This window comes from Moschus berezovskii, chromosome 22, assembly GCF_049115385.1.
Source record: "Moschus berezovskii isolate FMDL1 chromosome 22, NW_MosBer_1.0, whole genome shotgun sequence".
In the NCBI taxonomy this organism is placed as follows: Eukaryota; Metazoa; Chordata; class Mammalia; order Artiodactyla; family Moschidae; genus Moschus; species Moschus berezovskii.
Window position 1 is genome coordinate 37,162,155 of NC_142481.1, and position 24,849 is coordinate 37,187,003.

A 24,849-nucleotide genomic window follows, 5' to 3' on the forward strand; every position below is an offset into this window, starting at 1 on the left:
CTCCTCAGTTGACCCAGGCTATTTACACCTGGCAGGTGGCAGAAGATTTTAAAAAGTGCAAAAGGACAGGGGACAGGTACTGTCATCCCGTGTAGCTGGACAGGGGGACTCTGTGGGTGTAACCGCCTGGGAAAGAGGCCAAGAGCAAGGCAGGCAGGACTGCACCAGTTGTCATTGAAACCTGGAAAGGCCACTCTGGGAGCACAGAGGAGGATCTGGGGCGGATGGTGTTAAGCCATTCATATGCCCTGGAACAAGCAGATGTGACTGGTGACCAGGTCCACTGCAGAAAGGAGAGAAACTGAGCTGGGAATTTGCAGCCTTGGAGAACAGAGACGCGGGCCCTCATGGGTGGGAGGGGTTGGGGGTACAGGCATATTCAGGTCCAGGTGGGATGAGCGGAGACACCAAGGGCAGCAGGAAGAAGGCAGAGCCCGGGGGCTGGTCAGAGGGACTCTGACCAGGGAAGGGAGAGGCAGCAAGGCACCAGGCCAGGCTGGGCAGAGAAGGGGTGTGGCGCATCGCCTGGGGTGTCCTGACAAGGCGAGGAGTGGGAGAGACGCATAGAATGTGTGAGGCCACAGTGCCCTCATCTCTCTGTACCGCCCACAGCTGCACACCCTGTGTCAGCAGGCAGCCCCCTGGCCCCTGAGCCCTGGTGATGGGTGCAGGGGTCCCTGAGACCACCGTCGTGCCCTCACAAGAAGGCCGGTCTCTGCCTGCATGCCTCGAAAGACAGGCTGCTTGTGGGCAGGAGGAAATTTCTACAGAGAGTTCTGAAAAACTTCTTTCTTCTGAGCTGCATCACAGTCTATAGCTTCCACCTGGCCCAAGTCTTTACTGAGCGCCTACTGAGTACCAGGTGCTGTGCTGGGAACTGGGGAAAAAAACAGATAGGGTCTCTGTCCCAGGAGCCTGCGGGGCAGGGCCCAAGAGTGGCAAGTGCTAGGACCAGGCCTGGAGGGTGTGCAGAGGGGTCAGTATTAGACCCCGTGGTCAGAGAAGGCCCTTCTGAGGAGGGGGCATTTGAGCAGAGCCCGAATAAAATGAAGGGCCAGCTCTGCAAATTCTGCGGCCAGAATATCCCAGTCAGAGGGAACAGCTGGGAAGATGATCAGCTGGGTCAGGGAAGAACAGTGAGCCTGAGAGACAGGAGTGGGGTGGGGGGAGGTTGGGGTTGGTACAGAGCACATGCTGGTCCCAGGGAAGAACTGTGGCTGTAACTCTGAGAGCAATGGCAGCCGCTGGGCAACAATGCGGAAAGTGACAGGGTATGTCTTATTTATTTTTTGGTGTATGCAAAAAAGGATAAATTTACCCGAGTCCCTTACCAAAGCCAAGAACAATAGTTAAAAACAGGCCTCAGGAGGGATGGTGGCCAGTAATAGAAATCAAATCTTGTCAGCCTAAGCAAAAAGGGAAATTTATAATTAGGATTCAAGGGTGACTTACCAAGCCCAAGGGCAGGACTCATGAAGGGCTGGAACAAGGGGATGGAGCATATTAGAATGCCAGGAAGGACACGATGGACTTTAAAAGGTGGACAGAGTAGGGAGACCAGGGGGGCGGCTTCTCCAAGCAGAAAGAAGGGGTGTGGGGGCGTCTCCCGGGGTGCGCTGCCAAGGGGAGGGGTGGACGAGAACATGTGAGGTCAAGGTGCCCTCAGCTCTGTGCCACGCACAGACACACATCCTGTACCTTTGGAGACAATGGGGGCTGGGAACAGGGAGGGAGGAGAATTAGAGTCAAGAGTCTACAGTGTCCAGGAGAGGGTGGGTCGTATGGAGAGGGTAACATGGAAACATACATTACCATATGCAAAACAGATGAGTGTGCTTAGTCTCTCAGTCCTGTCTGACTCTTTGCAACCCCATGGACTGTAGCCCGCCAGGCTCCTCTGTTCATGGGGATTCTCCAGGCAAGAATACTGGAGTGGTTTGCCATGTCCTTCTCCAGGGGATCTTCCCAACCCAGGGATTGAACCCAGGTCTCCAGCATTGCAGGCAGATTCTTTACTGTCTGAGTCACCAGGGAAGCCCATGTCAAATAGATAGCCAATGGGAATTTGCTGTATGACTCAGCGAAATCAAACCAGAGCTCTGTTACAACCTAGAGGGGTGGGATGGGGAGGGAGGTGGGTGGAAGGTTCAAGAAGGAGGGGACATATGTATACCTATGGCTGATTCATGTTGACGTTTGGCAGAAACCAACTCAATACTGCAAAGCAATTATCCTCCAATTAAAAATAAATTAATTAAATAAAAAGTCTACAGTGTTCAGCTCACCAGTGTTTCCTGACCATTGCTGGGGGCTGCCCTCAGGTAATCAGGCCTTAAAAGTTAACTCAAGGTTCTGTCTTAGAGATGGGGTGGGGGAGGCAGGAGAGTTTCCCAGGTGGCACTAGTGTAAAGCCTGCCTGCCAACGCAGGAGATGCAAGAGATGGAGGCTTGATCCCTGGGTCGGGAAGACCTCATGGAGGAGGAAATGGCAACCCACTCCAGTATTCTTGCTTGGGAAATCCCAAGGACAGAAGAACCTGGAGGGCTCCAGTCCATAGAGTTAGACAATTAATAAAATTTAAAAAATGTGCCCTCCTCTGGGGCAGGCCTGCCAGCCTCACACAGCAGGCCCCCTGGGGCCTGCACAGCCACTCTGTCCCCACAAGCGGTGTTCAGTGCTCTGGGGCTCACCTCCTTCTGGAGGGAGGCTGCGGGAGGTGGGGGCAGGGCAGAAAGGGGGTGTGCTGAGCACCCGGGGACTGCGATCCCGGCTTCCCCATCTGTAAAGTGAGGGGGCCTGGCAGCATAACCAGCAGACAGCTGCGGCTGTGCTGCCCCAGAATTCCACGAGCAGTGGACCCCCAGGTTTTCCTTGCAGGGAGGGAAAGGGAAGCCATGCTGGACGTGACCATTACTAGAAAGCGTGGGCAGAATTAATTCTGGAATCTGATGTCTGGGGTCCTGATGAGGGCCCTTTCAGGTAAAATAACAACCTCCAGTGCCTTGGGCCCACTGCTCCTTGGGGCTCTGCTGGTAATACCTGCCCACCTATCTCAGAGGCTTCTGAGGAAAAAAGAGAAGGTGCAGACCTGAAAGGGTTGAGTGAGTGGGGAAGCGTGGTTCTGCTGCTGGAGGCAGCACTGGCCAGTGGGGACCCTGTTGGGGTCCAAAGGCTGCCCAGAACCAGGGGTTGAATACAGCCTCATTCCCTGATAGCTGTGTGACCCTGGCCAAGTGAGTTAACGTTTCTGTGCTTCAATTCTCTCATCACTGAAATGAGAATAACTCTTCTAAAGAGCCTCCCTGCCTCAAAGAGAGCCAAAGCCCCAGCGAAGCTGGCTGGATGTTAGTTGCGTGGGCGCTCAGCCCGGGTGGAACTCTCTCCCGGCAGGGATAAGGCTTCCCAGGGTGGCCTGAGGATTCCTGGCGCTTGGCTCACGTCGCGGTTCGGTGGGTCAGCTCCTTGCCATCAGCCAGACTAGAAGGATGGACGGTCAGCGGCTTGCCTTCAGTCAGACCAGAGAAAAGGCGCGCAGTTTCCTTCGTAGCCACGAGGTGGCGCCCTCCGCCCCCAGGACCGCGAAGGCGCGACTACTTACCAGCTCTGCGGTGTCCTGGCCCCGGAGCAGGGGTTTCTCCTCGGGGAATCGCAGCTCCTGCAGGCCGGCCATGGTCACGTCGTGGAGCAGGAGCCCTGGGAAGGGAGGGAGAGCACGGGGGTTAGCGCCTGGTGCGGCGGGGATGTCTCAGCCCGGCGGAGAGGACAGCGCCACCCCGCACTGGGACAGCACCAGGCACCCCCCGCCCCCGACTGCTCCGCTCCATCCCCGGCAGCAAGGCTCAGGGGAGGTCATGACATTATTTGTTCTTAAAACATGTTCCCCCCAAGCCCCCGAAAAAAGGAAGAACGGGCGAAAAGGGAAGAAAAGAAGGGAGGAAGGAAAAGGAGAGGAAAAAAAAGAAAGGAAAACAAAGCGACACAATATACGATGACCCTTGAAACAATTTCAAGTGAATTCCATTTATTAAGAAGCAGGGGGACACGTGTGGGGAAGCCAGACACAGGATGGGAAGCAGACAGAAGCCCCCTGTGGTCAGAAGTGGAGAGTGGGGTCTGGAGGAAACAGAGGACACAGAAGGGAGCTGAGGGCTGTCCTCAGTGCTTAGGACAAGCCTGGGCGAGGGGGGCTCTGGGGGGGGACTGGTAGTGTGACACTGAAGGAAGGGGTGCCAGTCATGACACACCACGAGTGGGGAGGGGTGACACTGTGACCCCTCAGCCACAGCCAACAGGCGGAGTGGCTCAGGCCTAATGGCTGCAGGTTCCGGGGAGACTCTGGCCTCTGAACCCCAGGAGAGTAAGGGTCATATGTACACAAGTGTGTGTCTGGAGGATCCAGTGTTGGGGGGAAGGCAGACAGAAAGGGTGCCAAGACTCCACAATCCATCTAGCCTGGCACCACCATTCTTCACTGGGACTGTTCAGTTCAGTCGCTCAGTCGTGTCCGACTCTGCAACCCCATGAATCACAGCACGCCAGGCCTCCCCATCCATCACCAACTCCCGGAGTTCACTCATGTCCATCGAGTCAGTGATGCCATCCAACCATCTCATTCTCTGTCGTCCCCTTCTCCTCCTGCCCCCAATCCCTCCCAGCATCAGACTCTTTTCCAGTGAGTCAATTCGTTACATGAGGTGGCCAAAGTATTGGAGTTTCAGCTTTAGCATCAGTCCTTCCAATGAACACCCAGGACTGATCTCCTTTAGAATGGACTGGTTGGATCTCCTTGCAGTCCAAGGGACTCTCAAGAGTCTTCTCCAGCACCACAGTTCAAAAGCATCAATTCTTCGGCAATCAGCTTTCTTCAGAGTCCAACTCTCACATCCATACATGACCACGGGAAAAACCATAGCCTTGACTAGACGTACCTTTGTTGGCAAAGTAATGTCTCTGCTTTTTAATATACTGTCTAGGTTGGTCATAACTTTCCTTCCAAGGAGTAAGTGTCTTTTAATTTCATGGCTGCAATCAGCATCCGCAGTGATTTTGGAGCCCCCAAAAATAAAGTCTGACACTGTTTCCACTGTTTCCCCATCTATTTGCCATGAAGTGATGGGACCAGATGCCATGGTCTTTGTTTTCTGAATGTTGAGCTTCAAGCCAACCTTTTCACTCTCCTCTTTCACTTTCGTCAAGAGGCTTTGTAGTTCTGGTACTGTAGGGTGGCATAAATAAGAATACACCAAGAGAAACGCTAGGCAGGAATATGAGCTGAGAACTCATAAAAGAATTACTGCTGCTGCTGCTGCTGCTAAGTCATTTCAGCCGTGTCCGAATCTGTGCGACCCCATAGACGGCAGCCCACCAGGCTCCCCCGTCCCTGAGATTCTCCAGGCAAGAACACTGGAGTGGGTTGCCATTTCCTTCTCCAACACATGAAAGTGAAAAGTGAAAGCCAATAAATACAGGGGAAAATATTAAAGCTCACTAGACGTCCAAGATATTTTTTATTTTGGCTAATGGAATTGGTACAGTTTGAGGTGCTGGCAAAGATGCACTAAAATGGGCACTTTTCTTATACTGCTTGTAAGTGTATAAACTGATACATCTCTCTGAAGGGCAGTTCTACAGAACTGAATTAAAATCATTTAAAAGGTTCTTACTCTTGGACTCAGCAGTCCTGTCCCTGGGACAAATTTCCTAAGGAAACCATATGATTTCCTTAGGAAAAGCTGCATCTAATGATTTATCTCTAAGAAAGCTCACCCCAGTGCCATTTATAATACAGGGGGAAAAAAACCAAACTAAAAGAAGCCAAATGCCCACAAATAGGGAAGACAATACCTTGTAAGATTATTTAATAACATGAGAAAATGCTTCTGTTGTAATAGACTTTTTAAAAGAAGTTATAAAACATACAATATCATCCAAATTATGAGAAATATGAATAGTTTCACCAAAAAATAATAAATAAAGCCTGGAAGGCTTTTTATAAAGTTAACAGGTATTATCCCAGCATGAAGGACAGAAAACTAGCGCCTACAGTCTGAAATCGGGGGAAAATAAACCATTAAGAAAGACTACCTGAAGATCATTAACAATTCTTTATTCTTGCAAAGCACTCCACGGCTCCCAAGGCACTTTTCTGTGTTGTTAGATTTCACCCTGATGGGAAATGCGATGAGATAACCAAAGCTCAGAGAAGTTCCACGGCCCGCCCAGACGGGGCCAGGCCTGGAACTGAAGTCCTTGGATTCCTCATCCAGCCCTGTGCTGGTTCTGTGACACTGTCTGTCCTGGAAGGACGGCTTCCTATTCTTCTTCCCAGCCTCCCTCCCTCCCCTCTCTCCTTCCTTCCCAATTCTGTCATCAGTCTTTCTTAAAGGCGAAGCCCTCAGACTTTCCTTTCTGCCCTGAAAGGCTGACCATCCCACTAGCTGGTTGGTCAAGAAGGTACCCCCATTCCTTGCCCACCCCTGCTCCTTTGGCTTCTCCCTATAGAAGCCCTAGTGATGGGGAGTGGGCACAGTGGTTGCCTGGGACCCAAGGACCTCGGCTGGAACCCATTTCCTGTGGGCGGGCCTGAGACTAGGTTGCAGCTCCACATCTCCCCTGGGCTTCCTTCCATCCTATCTGAAGCAGGAAACACTAGCCCTCAGAATGCTATCAAGATGGTGTCTTGTAATTGCGTGGTGGTCCCCACCTCAGTCTAGTCTGGGGTTGAGATGTGCTGAGGCTGGGCTGGGTCCCAGCTGCTGGCCACCCAAGCCTTCTGGAAGGTGAATCCAGCTCTGTGCCGCCACCCCTGGCAGAGCCTGGTCTCCAGCATGAAGAGACCAGGCAGGAAGGCCCCTGCCCGCCCAGGCGCCCAGGTCCCCGCACCTTGTGCCACCCTGGAGCTCTCTGTTCCCAGTGGTTTCCAGGGAAACGGCTAACACAATGCACATGGGCTGTATTTTTAGAATGGTGTCCTCTGTCCCCTCCCCCACTTTCTCTTCCATCCTTTCTGATGTGTGCACATTCATCCCTCCATGGGGGGAGCTCAGAGAAGGGCCCCACCCTGGAAGTCTCTTCCCCACAAGGGCGTCTTTAGCCTCCAGCCTCCCTGAATACCCGACTCTGTTAAACGCCTTGGCAGGACCGGGATGTCCCCGCCCTCACCCAGGTCTGTTACGAAACCACCCTGGAGACCCATCCTCCCCAAGGACGGTGCTATTAAAAGGGCTGAGAGTGGGCAGTGCGGGGACAGATGGCCTGTGAGGGAGGGGGTGGTGGGGAAGGGGGCTGCAAAGAGAAACCTCATGCTCCAGAGAACCGGGGATGTCGCAGCCCAGGAAAACAGGGACACCCCAGGGCCCAGCAGGTGGTGGTGTGGGGCTCCAGAACAGAGGCCAGAGCAGGCATTCCCACAGGGTGGTGGCAGACAAGTTCCTTCCGAAAAGAGTTGTGATCGAGGAAAAAAAAGACAGGGCTTCCCTGGTGGCTCAGTGGTAAAGAATCTGCCTGTCAATGCAGGAGACGTGGGTTCAATCCCTGATCCAGGAAGATCCCACATGGCACAGAGCTACTAAACCCGTGAGCCGCAACTATTGAGCCTGTGCTCTAGAGCCAGCGAGCCACAGCTGCTGAAGCCTGAGCGCCCTAGAGCCCGTGCTCCACAACAAGAGAAGCCATTGCAATGAGAAGCCCATGCACTGCCACTGGAGAGTAGCCCCCTGCTCGCTGCACAACCCAGATCCAGCAACCCGAGAAATAAATAATTTTTAAAAACTTAAAAAAGGCAGCTAGATAACGTTATAAGAAAATGAGATTCCTATCAAATCAATACATTGTATACCTCAAACTTATTATACAATGTTATATGTCAACTTTGGTATCTCAATAAAACTGGAAAAAAGCTTTCAAAAACAAGAGTGAGATTCCTATCAAGTCCCACAAGGAAGCCTGAGTCAGGTCTGTACTGAGTCAGGGAGCACAGAGCAGGTGGGGTGGGAGGTCCTGGGGGAGGGGGGTCTTGGAGCAACAGCGATGGACCTTTTCATTCTGTCTTTCCCCTCCTCTTCATCCCCGAGTCCCTAAAGGCAACACAGTGTTAGAAACAAATGGGCCTGGGATGAATTCCAGCCCTCAGCTTCCCAGTGGTTAGGCCCGGAGTTACTGGAGTCTCTTCTGCATCACTCACTGCCTAGCTTTATTTTGAGCAAGCGACTAACAGGATTGTTTATATGCAAAATGGGAGTGGCAGCCTCCCTTTGCCCAGCTCAGAAAGCTTTGAGGTACAACAAAGAGAACAGATAGGAGTGTGTTTTTGTAAATTTTTTTTAGCATTTTTACTATATACCAGGTGTTCTTTTATTTTGTAAACTTTTTTTTTTCTGTATTGGGGTGTAGCCGATTAACAATGTTGTGACAGTTCCAGGTGAACAGCAAAGGGGCCCAGCCACACATAACGTGTATCCAGTGTCTCCCAAACTCTCCTCCCGTGCAGGCGTCCACAGAACATTGAGCAGAGTTCCTGTGCTATGCAGTGGGTCCCAGCTGGTAATCCATCTTAAATGTAGCAGTGTGTGCATGTCCCTCCCAAACCCCCTATCCCTTCCCCACAGTCTTCCCCTAACCCCAGGAACCATAAGTTCATTCTCTAAATCTGTGAGTCTGAGAAATGTGTGTTTAAAGTAGATTTCTATACCCATTTGGATGGGACAAAAATCACAGAGTTGATTGCGGTCCTCCTAACCTTCCTCTGCCTACTTGAGGACTTTCTTTTTCTCTTGTCTCCTGTCTAAGGAAGGGTTCATACCTGCTGGCAGGGAGGCTCTGCTGATGTTTGCAAGAAAGGGACAGGAAAGGGGTAAGGGAGAGAAAGCAAGGGCTCTTTGGCCGGGTGACGGAAAGGGGCCCGAGAGCAGAGTGAAGGTGGGTGAATTCTTTAAAAGGAATTGCATTTCTTTTCTATTACTTTTGGTTGCTGAGTTTGTGCTTCTTTAAATGTGATTCTGTGCTGAGACCTGGGCCATGTGAACCCTCAGACTTAATAGGCTTAAAAATGTAAATGATTACTATGATCGTTCCTGAGGTGTGTAGTTAGTGGGTAGTCACTCAGTCATGTCCAACTGTTTGCGACCCCGTGGACTACTGTAGCCCACCAGGCTCCTCTGTCCATGGGATTTCCCAGGCAAGAATAGTTGAGTGGTTTGCCATTTCCTTCTCCAGGGGATCTCCCTGACTCAGGGAATGAACCCGTATCTCCTGCATCAGCTAGGTGAGTTCTTTACTACTGAGCCACCTGGGAAACCCCGAACCTATTCAATAAATGCTTCAATTAAACTGATCAGTGGCAGTTATGCATCCTATGGAATAAAGCCATCTTTGAGTGGAAGCCCAGCTCAGTCAGTAGTAGGGGGCATCTGGATTTGAGCTTGATATGAGCTTGTCTCAGCAACTGGGGCGGAGAAGGCAATGGCAAGCCACTCCAGTACTCTTGCCTAGAAAATCCCATGGATGGAGGAGCCTAGTAGGCTGCAGTCTGTGGGGTCGCTAAGGGTCGGACACGACTGAGCAACTTCACTTTCACTTTTCACTTTCATGCATTGGAGAAGGAAATGGCAACCCACTCCAGTGTTCTTGCCTGGAGAATCCCAGGGATGGGGGAGCCTGGTGGGCTGCCGTCTATGGGGTCACAGAGAGTCGGACACGACTGAAGTGACTTAGCAGCAGCAGCAGCAACCGGGGGCGCCTACAGTGGTTAGTAGTCAGAGGCAAGGAAGGCTGCCTGGGGACACTGCCGCACAGTAAAGAATCGCTGCCCACCCCAAAACCCCTTGAGCTGCCCCCTGAGAAGCACAAGAGCTGAAAGAGAAGGAAGGCCAGACGCCAACAGGGTGAAGTCAGCGTATGCAGGTGAACAGATCTCGTGGGAGGGGAGAAACCAAACTGTGAAAGATGTCGAACGTTCTCATTTTTTCAGTCATTGGAGGGAGGGGGTCTCTGGCAGGTCAGGGTCAGGGTCCAAGGTGCGCTCTGGGTGGTGCACTCCTGAAAGTCCTATTTATGACATCCCATTTCGAGAAGAGCCTCGAGCCAGCGGAACAAGGAGCAGAGCCAATCTGGCCTGGGCAGCTCCGCCCAGGAGGGGTCTGTGCCGCAGATTGAGAAGGAGGTCGCCTAGGGCAGGTTCAGACTCATGCTCAAGCCTGGGCACCGGATGCCCTTCCATCTACCCATGCCACGCCAGCACTGTGGTTTGAAAAGAAGTCCCAGAACTCAGGGACCCAGAAATCAGGAACTTCGCTTCCAGCTGCACTGTTAAAGGGTTTAGAGCTGTCCGAGTAGCTGGCCCTTCATGTCACTCTCACTGTCCGGATGCTGACCCCAGAGGGCTGGGACAGAGGGCAGTGGGCCTGGGATGGAGACGGACCTTCCCTCAGCATCCCCATCTCACAGGTGAGCAAGAACAGGCGCCCGGGGGGAGTGACAGGTGCAAGTCCCCTGTGGCGCATCCAAGGAGGAGCCCCAGAGCCCGTGCTCTTAAACCTGACTCGAGGGAACTCCCTGGTGGTCCAGTGGCTCAGGACTCAGTGCTCTCACTGCCAGGGCCCCAGGTTCAATTCCTGGTCAGGGAACTTAGATCTTGCAGGCTGCATTGCGGCCAACTGCCCCCGCTCCACACCCCATAAAAAAACAACAACCCTACTCTACACAGATTCTGTTACCCTGGGGTAGATGGCCTAACAGGAGGCTGCAGGGAACATGATCTTGTGTTCTGGCCCAGCCTCCATTTCCTCTCCCATTACAGCCCCTTGCTTTATGCCAAACTTGACCTAGACCACGTCTCCGGCTTCTTCCTTGATTTGGGCCCATGAATTCCTCTCTCTCCACAACCATCGCCACTCTGCCCACACACACACACACACACTCACACACACTCACTCACACTCTCACACACACACACTCACACACACTCACTCATACACACTCACTCATACACACTCACATACACACTCACATACACACTCACACACACTCACTCACACACACACACTCATACACACACTCACACACACACTCACACACACACACTCACACACACTCACTCATACACACTCACACACACTCACACACTCACACTCACACACACTCACATACACTCACACTCTCACACACACACTCACACACACTCACTCATACACACTCACATACACACTCACACACACTCACTCACACACACTCACATACACACACACACACTCACACACACTCACTCATACACACACACACACTCACACACTCACACTCACACACACACACTCACATACACACACACACTCACACACACTCACTCATACACACTCACACACACTCACACACTCACACTCACACACACACACTCATACACACTCACACACACTCACACACACTCACTCACACACACTCACATACACACTCACACACACTCACACTCTCACACACTCACTCATACACACTCACATACACACACACACTCACACACTCACACACACACACTCATACACACTCACACTCACACACACACACTCACTCACACACACTCACATACACACTCACACACACACTCACACACACTCACTCACACACACTCACATACACACTCACACACACTCACACACTCACACACACACACTCATACACACTCACACTCACACACACACTCACACACACACACTCACTCACTCTCCCACTGTGCTTAAGGCAGCCATATTTGGAGGCCGACACTCACAGCTAAAGACCCCAGCTGACTCAGTCATCCCGTTCTTCCTGCAGGGAGCACGTGCTTCTGTGCATGCTGTTCCCTCTGCCTGAAATGCCTTTCCCCATCACATGCCCACAACAACGACAACAACAATAATAATGAAAATGAGTTGTTAATGTTTTCTGACACGATGTGTGTTTGTGGAAGGACATGAAATGAATGACTGAATGAGTCTTTGCTCAGACTGTAAAGTATTAAATGACTGGTAACATTCAGTGTCAATGAGGTTGTGGGGAAACAATACATATTCTCATACACCAGTGGCTGGACTGCAGTGGGTTCAACTTTATTTGGTGGGCAAGTTGGCAGTTGGTAAAAATGCAAATCTCTCTCAACAATTCTGTCTCTAAGTGTTTATCCTGAAGAAAAACACGAAGAGGCTATGCACAGGGGTGCACTCTGCAGCGTTCTTTGGAATAGGAAAGAAAGTGAAAAGAATCATCACAAGGAAAATAAATGTCAGGAGAACGGTTAAATAAGCCCTGGCACATCTATACCCCAGAGCACCATACAGCTATTTAAAAAATGGGGCAGCTCCACTCTAACAGATAGGGAAGGCATTCTAAAATACGCAGGTAAGAGAAAAAGGCATGGTACAGAATAATAAGTAAATAAGCCCATTTATGTGAAAAATACATGCATGGAACAGGTACATTTGCAAATTAAAAAAGAAAAAAGGTGCTCGAATGAATCAGGGTGACTAACAATGATCATCTCAGAGGAAGAATATGTATTTGGAAGAGTCTAAAAGGAGACTTTTATTCTACATAGCAGATCTTATCAAATCTAAGATACCATCGATTGGAGCTGACACTAACATTTTATGTACCCATAGAAAAGAAAAAAAAACAACCATTATTGATGAAATTAATACTGCCCCCTACATTTTAACTTTTTATTTTGAAATAATTTCAGATTTACAGAAAAATCACAGAAAAAAAAAAAAGCACAGAAACTTTCTCATTCGGCTTCCTCTGGAATGTCACCGTGCTACGGAACCTTAAACAATGAGAGAAGCCAGGAAAGAAAATACGGATACACTACGGTGAAGCAAGCTGCAGACCGTCAAGGAGTTTCACCAGTGTTTCCAGCAGTCCCCCGTCCAGGAGGCCGCGCTGCCCTTAGCTGTCACGTGGTCTCCTGTCGGGGATGGCTCCTCAGCCTGTCTTCTGTGATGCGGACACCCGAGAAACACTGAGTCGTTAAAGTCGGTAGACTGTCCCTCGGTCTGGGTTTGTCTGTTTTGTTTTTATGATTAGACCGAGGTTTTGTATTTTTCGCAAGAATACAGCAGAAGAGGTGTGCCCCTGTCACTGTACCATTTCATGGGGTGCAAGATGTCAGTCTGTCTTATTCCCGGGAAACGCTGAGCTTGATCACCTGATTCAGGTTCTGCCCGGTTTCTCCAGTGTGAAGTTACTATTTTCCCCTCTGTAACTAACACCTATCTTGTGGGAAGATACTCGGAGACTACGCAGACATCTCCTTTCTCATCATACTTTCCGCCCACTAATTTTAGCAACTACGGCCGAGGCTTGCCTACAGTTATGACAGTGGCATTTGCCTGAAGATCGCTTTCCATTTCCATCATCCCTTCCACGTTTATTAATTCGATTTCTCCTGGAAGAAACAGAGCTGTCTTTTCTTCGCCATTCACTGATTTATTTGATTACTTATTTTATTCTATGGGTTATAATCCATTTCCATTATTATTTTATTGTTCTGATTGTGCCAGATTTGGCCATTGGGAGTTCTTTAAGTTGGCTCCTGGGTCCTTTCACCATTCGCTGTCTTTTTTTATTTTTTAGTAGCTTCTAATTTACTCCAAACTCATCTTATAATTTTTCTGCCTCACACACACTTTTCTCTATGTATCTGTATATCTATTAAAAATCTGGAATTTATACTGACATCTCTAATTCCAGTTCAACACCACTCAGTTTATTCTAACTTCCCTCCTTTTATTATTTGTCATTGTTTTTCTTCCACAGTGGGAAACCTGGCTGTCATTATCCCCAATATTTTTGTTTACTTGCTCATTCCTACTATACACACAAGGGAACTGCGGAACTGCCACCAACATAGGAGTTCCTATCATTCAGAACGTCTCTAATTCATTCTTTAAAATATTTTATTCTTTTAGACTTAGACCCACATCTGTCACTCTTGTAAGTTCTTTTTCTTTTTTAAAACATTGACGTATAATAATGGAATATTACTCAGGTATTAAAAAGAACGCATTTGAATCAGTTCTAATGAGGTGGACGAAACTGGAGCCTATTATGCAGAGTGAGTCAGAAAGAAAAACACCAATACAGGATACTAACGCATATATATGGAATTTAGAAAGATGGTAACGATGACCCTATACGCGAGACTGTAAGAGAGACACAGATGTACAGAACAGACTTTTGGACTCTTGGACTCTGTGGGAGAAGGCGAGGGTGGGATGATTTGAGAGAATAGCACTGAAACATGTATATTACCGTATGTGAAACAGATCGCCAGTCCAGGCTCAATGCGTGAGACAGGGCGCTCAGAGCCGGTGCACCGGATGACCCTGAGGGATGGGATGGGGAGGGAGTTGGGGGAGGTTCAGGATAAGGGACACATACACAACCATGGCTGATTCATGTCAATGTATGGCAAAAACCACTACAATATTATAAAGTAATGAACCTCCAATTAAATAAATAAATTTTTTTTAAAAAAAGAAAAAAATTTGAAGTACAGTTGCTGTGAAGTGAAGTCGCTCAGTTGTGTCCGACTCTTTACAACCCCATGGACCGTAGCCCACCAGGAACCTCGGTCCATGGGATTTTCCAGGCATAAATACTGGAGTGGGTTGCCATTTCCTTCTCCAGGGGATCTTCCCGACCCAGGGATCGAACCTGGGTCTCCCGCACTGCAGGCAGACGCTTTCCTGTCTAAGCTACCATGTTCATAAAACTTCTTCACGTTCAGGATCTGATATTTCTGAATTGCGCTCTCTCTCTTTTTGGCTGCGCTGGGTCTTCATTCCTTCAAGAGGGCTTTCTCTAAAGGGGCTAGTCTCTAGCTGCAGTGCGAGGGTTTCTCATTTCAGTGGCTTCTCTTATGGAGCACAGGCTCTAGACTTTGCTGGCTTCAGTAGTTGTGGTGGGCTTAGCTGCTCCACGGCATGCGGAATCTTCCCTGACCAGGGGATTGAACCTGCATTCTCTGCCTTGGTAGGTGGATTCTTAACCACTGGACCACCAGGGAAGTCCCACTCTGTCCTGAGGTTGTGGCTGGCTGTGCTTTTCCATGGAGTCCCAGCTCCTCTGACATCAGGAATGTCGCTGGTACAGCATTTCCCAAGAGGGCTCCACTACTACCTCCAGGATTTCCCACCAGACTACATCTTCTGGTGTACCGTGATGGCAAAACAGTGGTCCTGGTGCCCACCTCACCAAGAGAGGATATATCAGAGATGTTATGAAAAAGAGGTGCATCTGAGAGTTGCCATAACACAGCTCTTTCATAAAATGTTCTTCCGGTGAGGCACAGCACCCATGTGTGAACTCTGTTTCTGCACACAACGTGGTTCCGGATAATAAACACAGACATAACAGATCCAACCCTGAGACCAAGGGCAGACAGAATTGGAATCCCAACAATATATTCCATGTAAGCAGCTTCTGTATGGAGTCAGGAAAAAGTCCTACTGGGGCAGACACTGTTAATTGTCCCCCAGTATCTGTTCTCCCCTTGATAGTATTAATACTAGATCTTCAAATTTTAGATGAGCAGACAGACAATGGGAATAAAGCCTATTTATGACAACAATCAGCCAGTTAGATGTAAATGGAAGCATGTGACTTTGGGATAGTGGTCTTAAAGGGAGGAGACATGCCATTCTTCAACCCTTCCTTCTTTTTGCTGACTGGAATACAGATGTGATGGTGGGAACTTGGACAGCCATTTTGGACCCTGAGGCTGGATACTAAAGGTGGTAGAGTGGCACTACAGATAGCGTCAAAGTTCCTGAGAATCATGAACTATAGGCCATAGTTCTGGGTGGCCTATCTCTAGCCTCTGCTTATATAAGAGGGAAATATACTTTTATCTTCTTTTATCTATATTTTAATTGAGGTATAGTTGATTTACAATGTTGTGTTAGTTTCAGGTACTGAGCAGTGATTCAGTTATATACATATATTTTATATATTACATATATATTTCAGACTATTTTCTGTTACAGGTTATTACAAGATATTGAATATGGTTCCCTATGCTATACAGTAGGTCTTTGTTTATCTATTTTAGAGTAGTGTGTATCTGTTAATCCCAAATTCCTAATTTATCCCTCCCCCCACTTTCACCTTTGGTAGCCATAAATTTGTTTTCTATGTCTGTGAGTGTGTTTCTGTTCTGCTGTTTAATCTATTACTATTATCCTTGGCTTTCTGTCACATACCACTGAAGCTAATCTAAACTTGGAACATTTTTCTTGGAGTCCCAGCCTAACATGCTAAAGGAACCCAAAGAAAAGGAACAGGATGGGGCCTGCCCGAGGGGACACAGGGAAATTCCAGGGCCGCAGACCCCTCTTTGCAGCGGGCAGCATTCTCAGTTCGGAGAGTGAGCCAGCCCCTTCCAGACCACCCCTCACAGGCTCACAGAAGCTGCATCAACACTGGTAACCATGACCCACATTCAAAAGTTAAAAGCTCTCAGTCTGGCACTTGGGGCCACAAATTCTCAAGTTTCTTTAACACAGGTGCCTCGATTCACTCCTGTATCTTTGCCTAATTTGGCAAACATCCCAGAAACAAAGATACTGGATGTTTGTGCAAGATTCAAAGGCGGGTAAGCCAAGGCAACAAGTCTCCCCCAGTTCGCAGGTCTGCAGTGTGGTCTGCAGGAAAGAGAGCACCTGAAGGAGCAGCTTTCTGACTGGGTATTCTCTCCTGGATAGCCCCTGTCCCCTCTGAATTGCCTCATGGATTCCCGTTTTGAGGAACAACACACACCTGGCAGGAAATCACGCACCCCAAGCCACTCCCAGGCCTCCCCGCGTCACACACAGTGTCTGCAGAAAGGGGGCCATGTGTCGGGGCCGCTCAACCCTAGGCCGCTTCTTCTCATAGCAGCATCTGGTTGTGGAAATGTCACCCCCGCCCCATTCTCAGCCCATGTGGTACAGGAATGACCACACTCTCAGGGCAGCCGAGTGGCCCAGGTCTACGGCCTTCATTTATTCACTCATTCAATAGCCAAATACTGACCTACTATGTGCCAGGTACTGTTTCAGGCACCGGAGATAAAAGTCCGATCATCACACAAGAAGCCCGACGTCTAAGGAACTATCAGGAGAGTTCCAATCAACAAACCCAAGTAAACACACGGCGTGTCAGACGTGCTAGGCGCGTCAGCGAGCAGCGCCACAGGAGGGGGAGGGGCCTGGGGCTGTGATCTGAAGCCAAGTGTAAGAGCGGGCCTCACCGAGAAGGTGGTGAGAGCAGAGGCGTGGAGGAGGTGAGGGAGGGGGCCGTGTGGATGCCGAGAGGAGCGCTCAGGGCAGAGGGAGGCCGTGAGGCAGGTGTCTGCCTGGTGGCTTCCGCTGGATGCGAGGAAGGCAGCCAGCATGGCTGGAGCAGAGTTGAGTGCAGGGGAGTGGGGAGGAAAGGGTAAGGACCAACAGTGAACGGTGGAGGAGGCATCAGATCACGTTTCGTCTAGAAGCTTTGTTAGAAAAACTCTGGCTTTTCCTGAGGTACCTTAGAGGTTTCGGTTTTTTAAAAATATTTATTTCGCTGCACTGGGTCTTATCTGTGGCATGTGGGGTCTCTGTTGCAGTATGTGGGATCTTTTTTTTTTTTTTAAGTTGCAGCATGTGGGATCTAGTTCCCTGACCAGGGATTGAACCCGGACCCCCTGCATTGGGAGTGCAGTCTTAGCCATTGGCCCACCAGGGAAGTCTCTGCCTTGGAGGGCTTTGAGCAGCAGGGTGATGTGATAGGATTTCCATGGTAAAGTCTCCCTCCTCCTGCTATGCGTGGAGCAGACCTAGGGCGTGAGGGTGGGAGCAGGGAGACCAGTCTCTGCAGTAACCCAGGAAAGAGATGCTGCAGGCCCGGGGTGGAGGTGGTGGGCAGTCCCCAGGTTCTGGGTATGTTCTGAAGGTAGAGCCGGCGGGAGCTGCAGGTGGATCAGATGTGGGGCATGACAGACAGAGAAGAGTCCAGGGTGATCTGGGTTTGTCCTGAGCCACTGCAGGGAAAGAGCTGCTGTTTATGGGCCCAGAAGGCCTTGGGAAAAACAGGTTGGAGCTGGGGGGAAAGCCCAGGCAGTTGGCTTAGAATCAAGCCAGGTGTTGCTGCCAGTGGGGTTCTAGAGTCTGCACTTCGGGGGAGGGCGTGGACTGGACTCATCACCACAGAGATGGGGTCTGAACCCAGAGCTCTCACCTGATGGGTGAGGAGCAGGTGTGTGCCCAGGTGGGACAGGCCAGGATTCTCACTTGCCAAGGACTGGAGCATCACCAGACACCAGGGCCTACGCTGCTCTCCCCACCCCTGCCCCAACATGAACTGAAAAAACATCTCGGTCCTCAAAGGTATTGGTTATGGGGCTAAAGACGTATGGTCATTTTGGTCGGAGTGTACATCTGTGGTTTGGTATTTAAAGCACCTGAGGATTGAGACTTCCCTGGTGGTCCACTGGCTAAGGCACTATACTCCCAATGCAGGGGGCCCAGGTTCGATCCCTGGCCAGGGAACTAGACTCCACATACTTCAACTAAGAGTTCACATGCCACAACTAAAGATCCCACATGCTGCAAATAAGATCTTTGTGCACATGTGCTCAGTCGCTCAGTTGTGTCTGACTCTTTTCAACCCCATGAACTGTAGCCCACCAGGCTCCTTGGTCCATGGGATTTCCCAGGCAAGAATACCAGAGTGGATTGCCATTTCCTCCTCCAGGGGGATCTTCCTGACCCAGGGGTTGAACCTGTGTCTCCTGCATCTTAACCTGCTGAGCCATCAGGGAAGCCCTTCTAGGAATTAGGATCATAATATATTTGGGGGCCAAAATTCAGCCAAGCACGTGTGTACACACACACACCCCAGCTGTGTATTATCCACTTTGCTTACAATGACTTCCTCCTCCCTATACTTATGGAAAGGCAAGTTCAATATCTACCATGAATGACACTTCCTCCCTCGAGTTTTCTAAGAACATACCCTCTCCACAAAAGCAGACTTCAGACCACCTTGAGAATTCCCCCAGGAATTCTGGTTTCATCAGACCCCCAGAGCTTCACACGTCCCCCTATGCATTTGTTAATTTTTCATTTTTAAAAATAGAACTTGAATGTCATGCAATATACATTCACTGAGAAAAGTCATAACAGAAGAGCAAAAAGAAGTAAAAAATCACATATGAACCTAGTAACCAGAGGAAACCACTGTTAACATTTTTGCTTATCTCTTTTCACTTCCAGCGCTAATCTGTACATTTAAAAATAAAAAACACTGTTCTGAAACATCTTTTGGACTCTGGAGCCAGATCTCCTGGTTGAAATTTCAGCCAGTTACTTGCCATCTGTGTGACCTTAAGCAAGTTACTTAACTTCTCTGCGCTTTGGTTTCCTCATCTGTCTGAAAGGAGGAAATAATAGCACATATTTCATAGGGTGGTTATGATGATGAGTTAACATATAGAAAGTGCTTTGGACTGTGCCTGGCACACGACAAATGCCATAGAAGTGTGAGCTGTCATCACGTTATTATATGTATATCAGGAGACATCTGTTCAGGTGGGTAAGTGACTTTCAGTAGCCTAACTCACCGCTGCCTGAGATCCCCTGGTATGAATGTACTCCTGTTTATTTAACCTCCCCTACTGTTAGGCATTTAAGTTGTTGCCAATTGTTTTTCTTTCCTTTCTGTAAGCAACTCCGGGATAACATCCTCGAACAAACACCTCTGAACACATCTTTATTTGTTCCTAAAAATTCAACTGCTGAGTCACAGACCATACATAGTTTTGAGCTTTTGATACATCATTGCCATCTTGTCCTTCATAAAGTTGCACCACTGAAGCAGCTTGCCCATCTCCCCACACCCGTGTAAGGACCTGCTCTCTTCCCACCCTGCTCCAGCAGCCCACGTGTCCCTTCACACCTGATTCCAGCACCTGAGTGAAGCAGTCAAGTTTACTAAAATGGATGGGCTAGCAATGAGGATTCAGGGTCCAGGGGTGGGGGGGGTTTAAATCTATGCCTCAGTTTCCCCCACATATAAGAATATGGGTCAGAGATATATTTGCCCATATATCTGCCCACAATCTAACACTATTTAAATACACATTCCATGCATTAAAATGAAATCAAAATTCCAGACTGAACTGGCAAAAGTTCAGCTTTCTAATCACACACCAAGCATATTTTGAAAGTTTCCAGCATCTAATACTAAGGCTCCAAAGGGACCATTTTTCAGAGCCTTAATTCTGCCATTTTAGAGCTCTGACTCCGAACCCTCCTAGAGACAGACTGCTGGAGAACAAATGCACAAAAACCATCACCTTCCTGCTTGCAAATAGACAAATGTCCCACTTTTCCCATCTCACTAAGGAATAAAAAAAGGCACCGAGAGTCTGTCCTCTGAAGCCCGCAGAGAGCTTGTGCGTGGGCAGGACAGAGTCCTGGGTCCTTCTTACCATGCTAACGAGGGAGGGCCTTTGTTCCCATTTTATTGATAAAGAAACGGAGGCTTGGACAAATTAAGAATATGCTCAGGAGCTGAGAGCACAGAGGAGACTCTGAAATTCACACCCTTTGATTCTTGAATCCCTGCTCTCCCTGTGCGGGAGGACCCTGGAAAGGTGTCTGGAAACTAAGTGCTGGCTGCCTAAGCACTGCTCGCGGGTGAAGGACCAGCCCCTCTTCTCGCTGAAACAAAAAGACAGGCTTGGGCTGCCCATAACAATTCATGGGCATCCTTCTAGCCCCATAAGTGAGGGGAACCCAGCTTTCCCTACCTTGTGTCAGAGCTGTGGACATCAGACCAGCAGGACCCAACCCTAGAAAATCATGTCTCCCCTTCCCATGTGACGGGGAACCTAAGGCTGAAGCAGAATTCCCCCAGAGGCACATCTCAGGAGGCCTGGGTTGCATGGAGAGCCCAGAGGAAGAAAGGAGCTGGAAATTCCCTGAAGGAGGAATCCGGTGACTGGAGCACAGAGGGAAGGGGAGGAGACCCCAGGACACAGCTTAGGGACAATAGCTCTACCTCTGCCATTCGCTGCCCACCTGCCAGACGCTGCTCTCAACGTTTTACACACAGTCTCACAACTGTGTGGGCGGTACCACGACAAGCCCATTTCACAGATGAGCAAAGTGAAGGGTAGAGCAGCTGTGAGACTGCCCCGGAGGAGCCAGGCAGTTAGAAACGCACAGGATGGCTCAGGGCTCAGGTTTGAAACAAAGCACCACCTCTTCTCAGCCAAATGACGTGAGGCAGAGACTGGCCTCGCTGGTAAAATGATCACAATAATAAAATGGGAGAATGTGAAAACTGTAAACAGCTAAATAAGCATGAGTTGAACAAGGAGATTCAGTGAAATAATTTCCTAATGCTGATGTGCGGGCAGGGAGTTGGAGACCTCTATGAAATTATCCTGGAGATGCTGCTGAGCCTGGCTTTGTCAACAATTATTGAGCGTTTGCTGTATGCCACCACAAGAAACCAGCCACCACCTGTAACCTGCTCATTGGCCAATGGAGCAGACGGGTCAAATTTTCACAGATGCATGTAACAGAGATAAAGTGGGTGAAAGCAGATCCAGACTTTCTAGTGGCCAATCAGCCAGGGCAGGCGGATTTTTCCATCACAGCTAAGACCAAGGAACCTGAGGGAAGATGAGGCCCACCAGGGCCCAGGCCCCAGCCAGGTGTGTCACCTGTGCTATTTCAGCAAGCTTCACCCCAGCTTACAGAGGGAGGGGTCAACAGTTTCACCTCTAAGATGAGAAAACTGGTATCAGAGAGGTTAAGCTACCTATCTGAGATCATGCAGCTGGCCAGCAGAGGGACTGGGATTTGAACCCAGATTGGTGGGACCAGGAAGAGGATGGGAGGGAGTTGGAGAAAGAGGGAAGGCTGGAAAAACCACCGGAGTAGGGGCATGCCCTGTCTCCGAGGGCCTGGTGAGAGAAAATGGCAATGGGACCCCAGGGCTGAAGACAGTGACCGAGGGAGCCCTGTTCCAGCCTGGCCAGGGGCACAGGGTCTGCGAGAACCGGGGCAAGTCTGTCCGATGAGGGAGGAGGGGGCCTGACCCGTGTAGCCAGAGGATGAGGGTACACTGTATTGGGACCCCAAAGCCTGGACCCCCGCCGGAGCCCCCACACATGTCTCACCAATATTCCTCCTCCAGGCCCTTCTCGGGCTGGAAAAGGAGAAGAATCCAGGAGTTCTGTTCTGCATGGGGAGCTCTAAAAACCCACCCACGGGGTGGTGAAAACTTTCCCTCTGGGGGATTAACAAGTCCAGCCACCTGTGCAATTCCCTTTGAAGTCAGGAGGACTGGCCTGCCTCAGGTGAATTCTACAAAGAAAATAGGCAGGGAACTGGCGGGGGTGCCATTGGCTAACTGGGCTCAGATCTTGCTCTTCTGAGCGCTTGGTCAGTATTCCCAGTGCTCCAGGAACAGCGCCCATCTCCTCTTCTCTACGAGCCTGGCCTGAGCCAAGGAGGGTTCACTGTTACTTGAACCCCGTACCCACAACTCCAAACTTCACCTACCCCCTCCCCCACACTCCATCCCACACACTCCAGCCCTCCAGCCTCTGCTTAGTTCAAGCCTCTCTCATATCCCCAAGCCCTCTGCATATGCTGGTCCCTCCATTCTTCAGCCTATAGCACTACCTCCCTCTCCATTAATAGAAAATCTGCCTTTTAGGGTGAAGTTCAAATGCTGCCACCTGCTCTAATCTCTCCTCTCCCCTCCTGTCTCCCACCTCAGGCTCCAACCTGCTTCCTGAGTGTGTCCCCACACCGAGCCCCCTTCGCTGTACTGTTCTGTTCCCATGCACCCTGTGGCAAGGTCCTCCAGGCGAGGGACTGAACCTCCCAGGTGCCATGTGTCCTTCCAGCACACACTGACTGAGCGCCCCAGAGCCCGGAACCTGGGGGCATCTGGACCTCCCTGCTGTCCCCCGTTCCCAGCCCCCATCCTCCTGCCTAGGTCTCTCTGCGCCTCTCCCCTGGGGAGACCCCAGGATCCACCAGTAGGGTTAGCCCTTCCTGTCTGGGAGAGTGTCTCCACCCTGCAGACCCCTTGCCCCGTCTCCTTTCTCCTCTCCAGGGCAGACCCAGGGTCCTCTTTTGTTTTCAGCCACTGTGCCAGGGATGTGCTTTCCAGCAGAGTGGCTGGCCACTTCTTCAGAGGGGCCCAAGGCTGAAGTTTCCTGGTCATCAGGGTCCAATCTGGCTCCCCACTCTCCTGGTCACTGGCCTCTACTCCCAGCGAGTAACTTCTCCTCCCAGGGAGGGCTGCTCAGATTGTCGCAGGGAGCTGGAAATCCGAGCCCCCTCCCCCGCCAGCCCCCAGGTCTATTGGAGCGCAGGGAGCTCCTTCCTTGTGGGGAACCGAGCGACTCTGATAGAGGACAGGGGCTCCACGCTCCCTCTCTTCTTTTGAAGACCTGACTAGAGCTTGACTCCAGCGGGCCGCTCCACCGACCACGTCCCGGCAGCAAGCGCTCTACCCACCCCGACGCCGGGCCGCGGAGACTCAGAGAGCAAAGCCGGGCAGGGCACCGCCCCAAGTCCTCTCCCGGGGCCCGGCTCCGCACAGGAACCCGCAGCGCACAAGGCAGGAATTAGCTGGTGTCCGCACCCCCTTCTCCTGCGCCAACCCGAGACACCCCAAAGCCCCGGCCGCCGCCACCGCGCCCGGCTCCTGCTCCAACTCGGAAAGTAGCGGGAGGCGAGGCCGCGCCGAGGGGCGGCGGCCGGGAAGGGCCGGCGGTACCTGTCAGCAGCTCGATCTTGTGTCCCAGCACCTTCATCTCGGCGTGCGGCGCTGCCCGGCTCGCGGCTGCGGCGTCGGGGGAGTGCGCTCGGCGAAGCCGGGGACGCGAGCGCGGGAGGCGAGGAGGGAAGCGGTAGGAAAGCGAGGAGCCGAGCAGGAGGAGCCGCCGGGAGCCGGGAGCGCTCTCGCCGCCCCCCACGCCGCGCTCCCCCCCTCCAAACCGGTTTAAAAAAATCCACCAATTGCACGACCGCGCACCCCTAAAAGGCGCCCGCCGCCACCTGGTCCGGGTGAACTCCGGGAGGCGGAGAGAGAGCGCGGGGTGGGCGCGGGTGACACTCCGGGAGGCGGCGGGAGGGGGCCCCTCTGCCCGCCGCGCGTACAAAAGGGCCCTGCCGCCCCCGATGTCGCGATCGGGAGGGCGCGCGTGGGCGCGGTGCGGCGGGGCCCTGGCCGGGAGGGGGTCCCCGTGTCGGGCCGGGAAGGCGAAGAGGAAGAGCCCTGGCGGGGAGGAGTGGGGTGGGGAGGAGCTGCCGCCCTCCTAGGCGAAGTGCGGCCCGGCGACAGGGCGCGCGGGTCGGGGTCGCGCGCGGGGGCTGCACCGAGGCAGGGGGCCCGCCGCGGCCGCAGTGGCCGGGGGGTGGCGGGAGATGGGCCTCGGGGCGCTGCCGACTCACCTAGAGAGACGCGAGCAAGACAGACGCGCAGGCGGGGAGCCAGGCCTCCGCGCCGCCGCCGCCAACGCGCGGGTGCAGGTGCGGGCAACCCGGGGCCCCTCCGCAGAGCCACCGCGGCTGGGGGCGGGGGCCGGGCCGGGGGCGGCGCGCCGCCGGGGGCGTGCCCACGAGGGCGCGGGGAGCGTGGGCGCTCGTCCCGGTGCTGCGCCGGGCCTGGGGGCTGGACGCGGGAGGCGGTTCCTGAGCGCGCGGCTTCCGCCTCCCGCAGCGTCCTGGACGCCTGGACATCCGAACCCAGCGGAGAGCCCGGCTTGATCTGCCTGCCCCTCACCTCCAGCAGGCGCCCGGAGGAAGGGTCCCCTCTGTTCCGAGTGCGCCGGG

At 51.6% G+C, this 24,849-nt stretch overlaps 1 protein-coding gene across 2 annotated transcripts in view; it reads right to left on the minus strand.

Annotated features, from left to right (window-relative positions):
* NDRG4 (NDRG family member 4) overlaps positions 1–24,626 on the minus strand; it is a 44,358-nt gene extending 19,732 nt beyond the window's left edge. Inside the window, exons 1-2 of one of the 2 annotated variants that reach the window (XM_055412640.2) lie at positions 24,469–24,626; positions 3,600–3,694 (exon numbers count right to left, since the gene is read on the minus strand). In XM_055412640.2, the coding sequence (XP_055268615.2) occupies positions 3,600–3,671 (72 nt within the window). In that variant the 5' untranslated portion in view covers positions 3,672–3,694; positions 24,469–24,626. Of the gene's footprint in view, positions 1–3,599; positions 3,695–23,791; positions 23,997–24,468 lie in introns of those variants that run through there. The other variant, XM_055412639.2, reaches the window with a different exon arrangement.
* Positions 24,627–24,849: the final 223 nt, after the last annotated feature.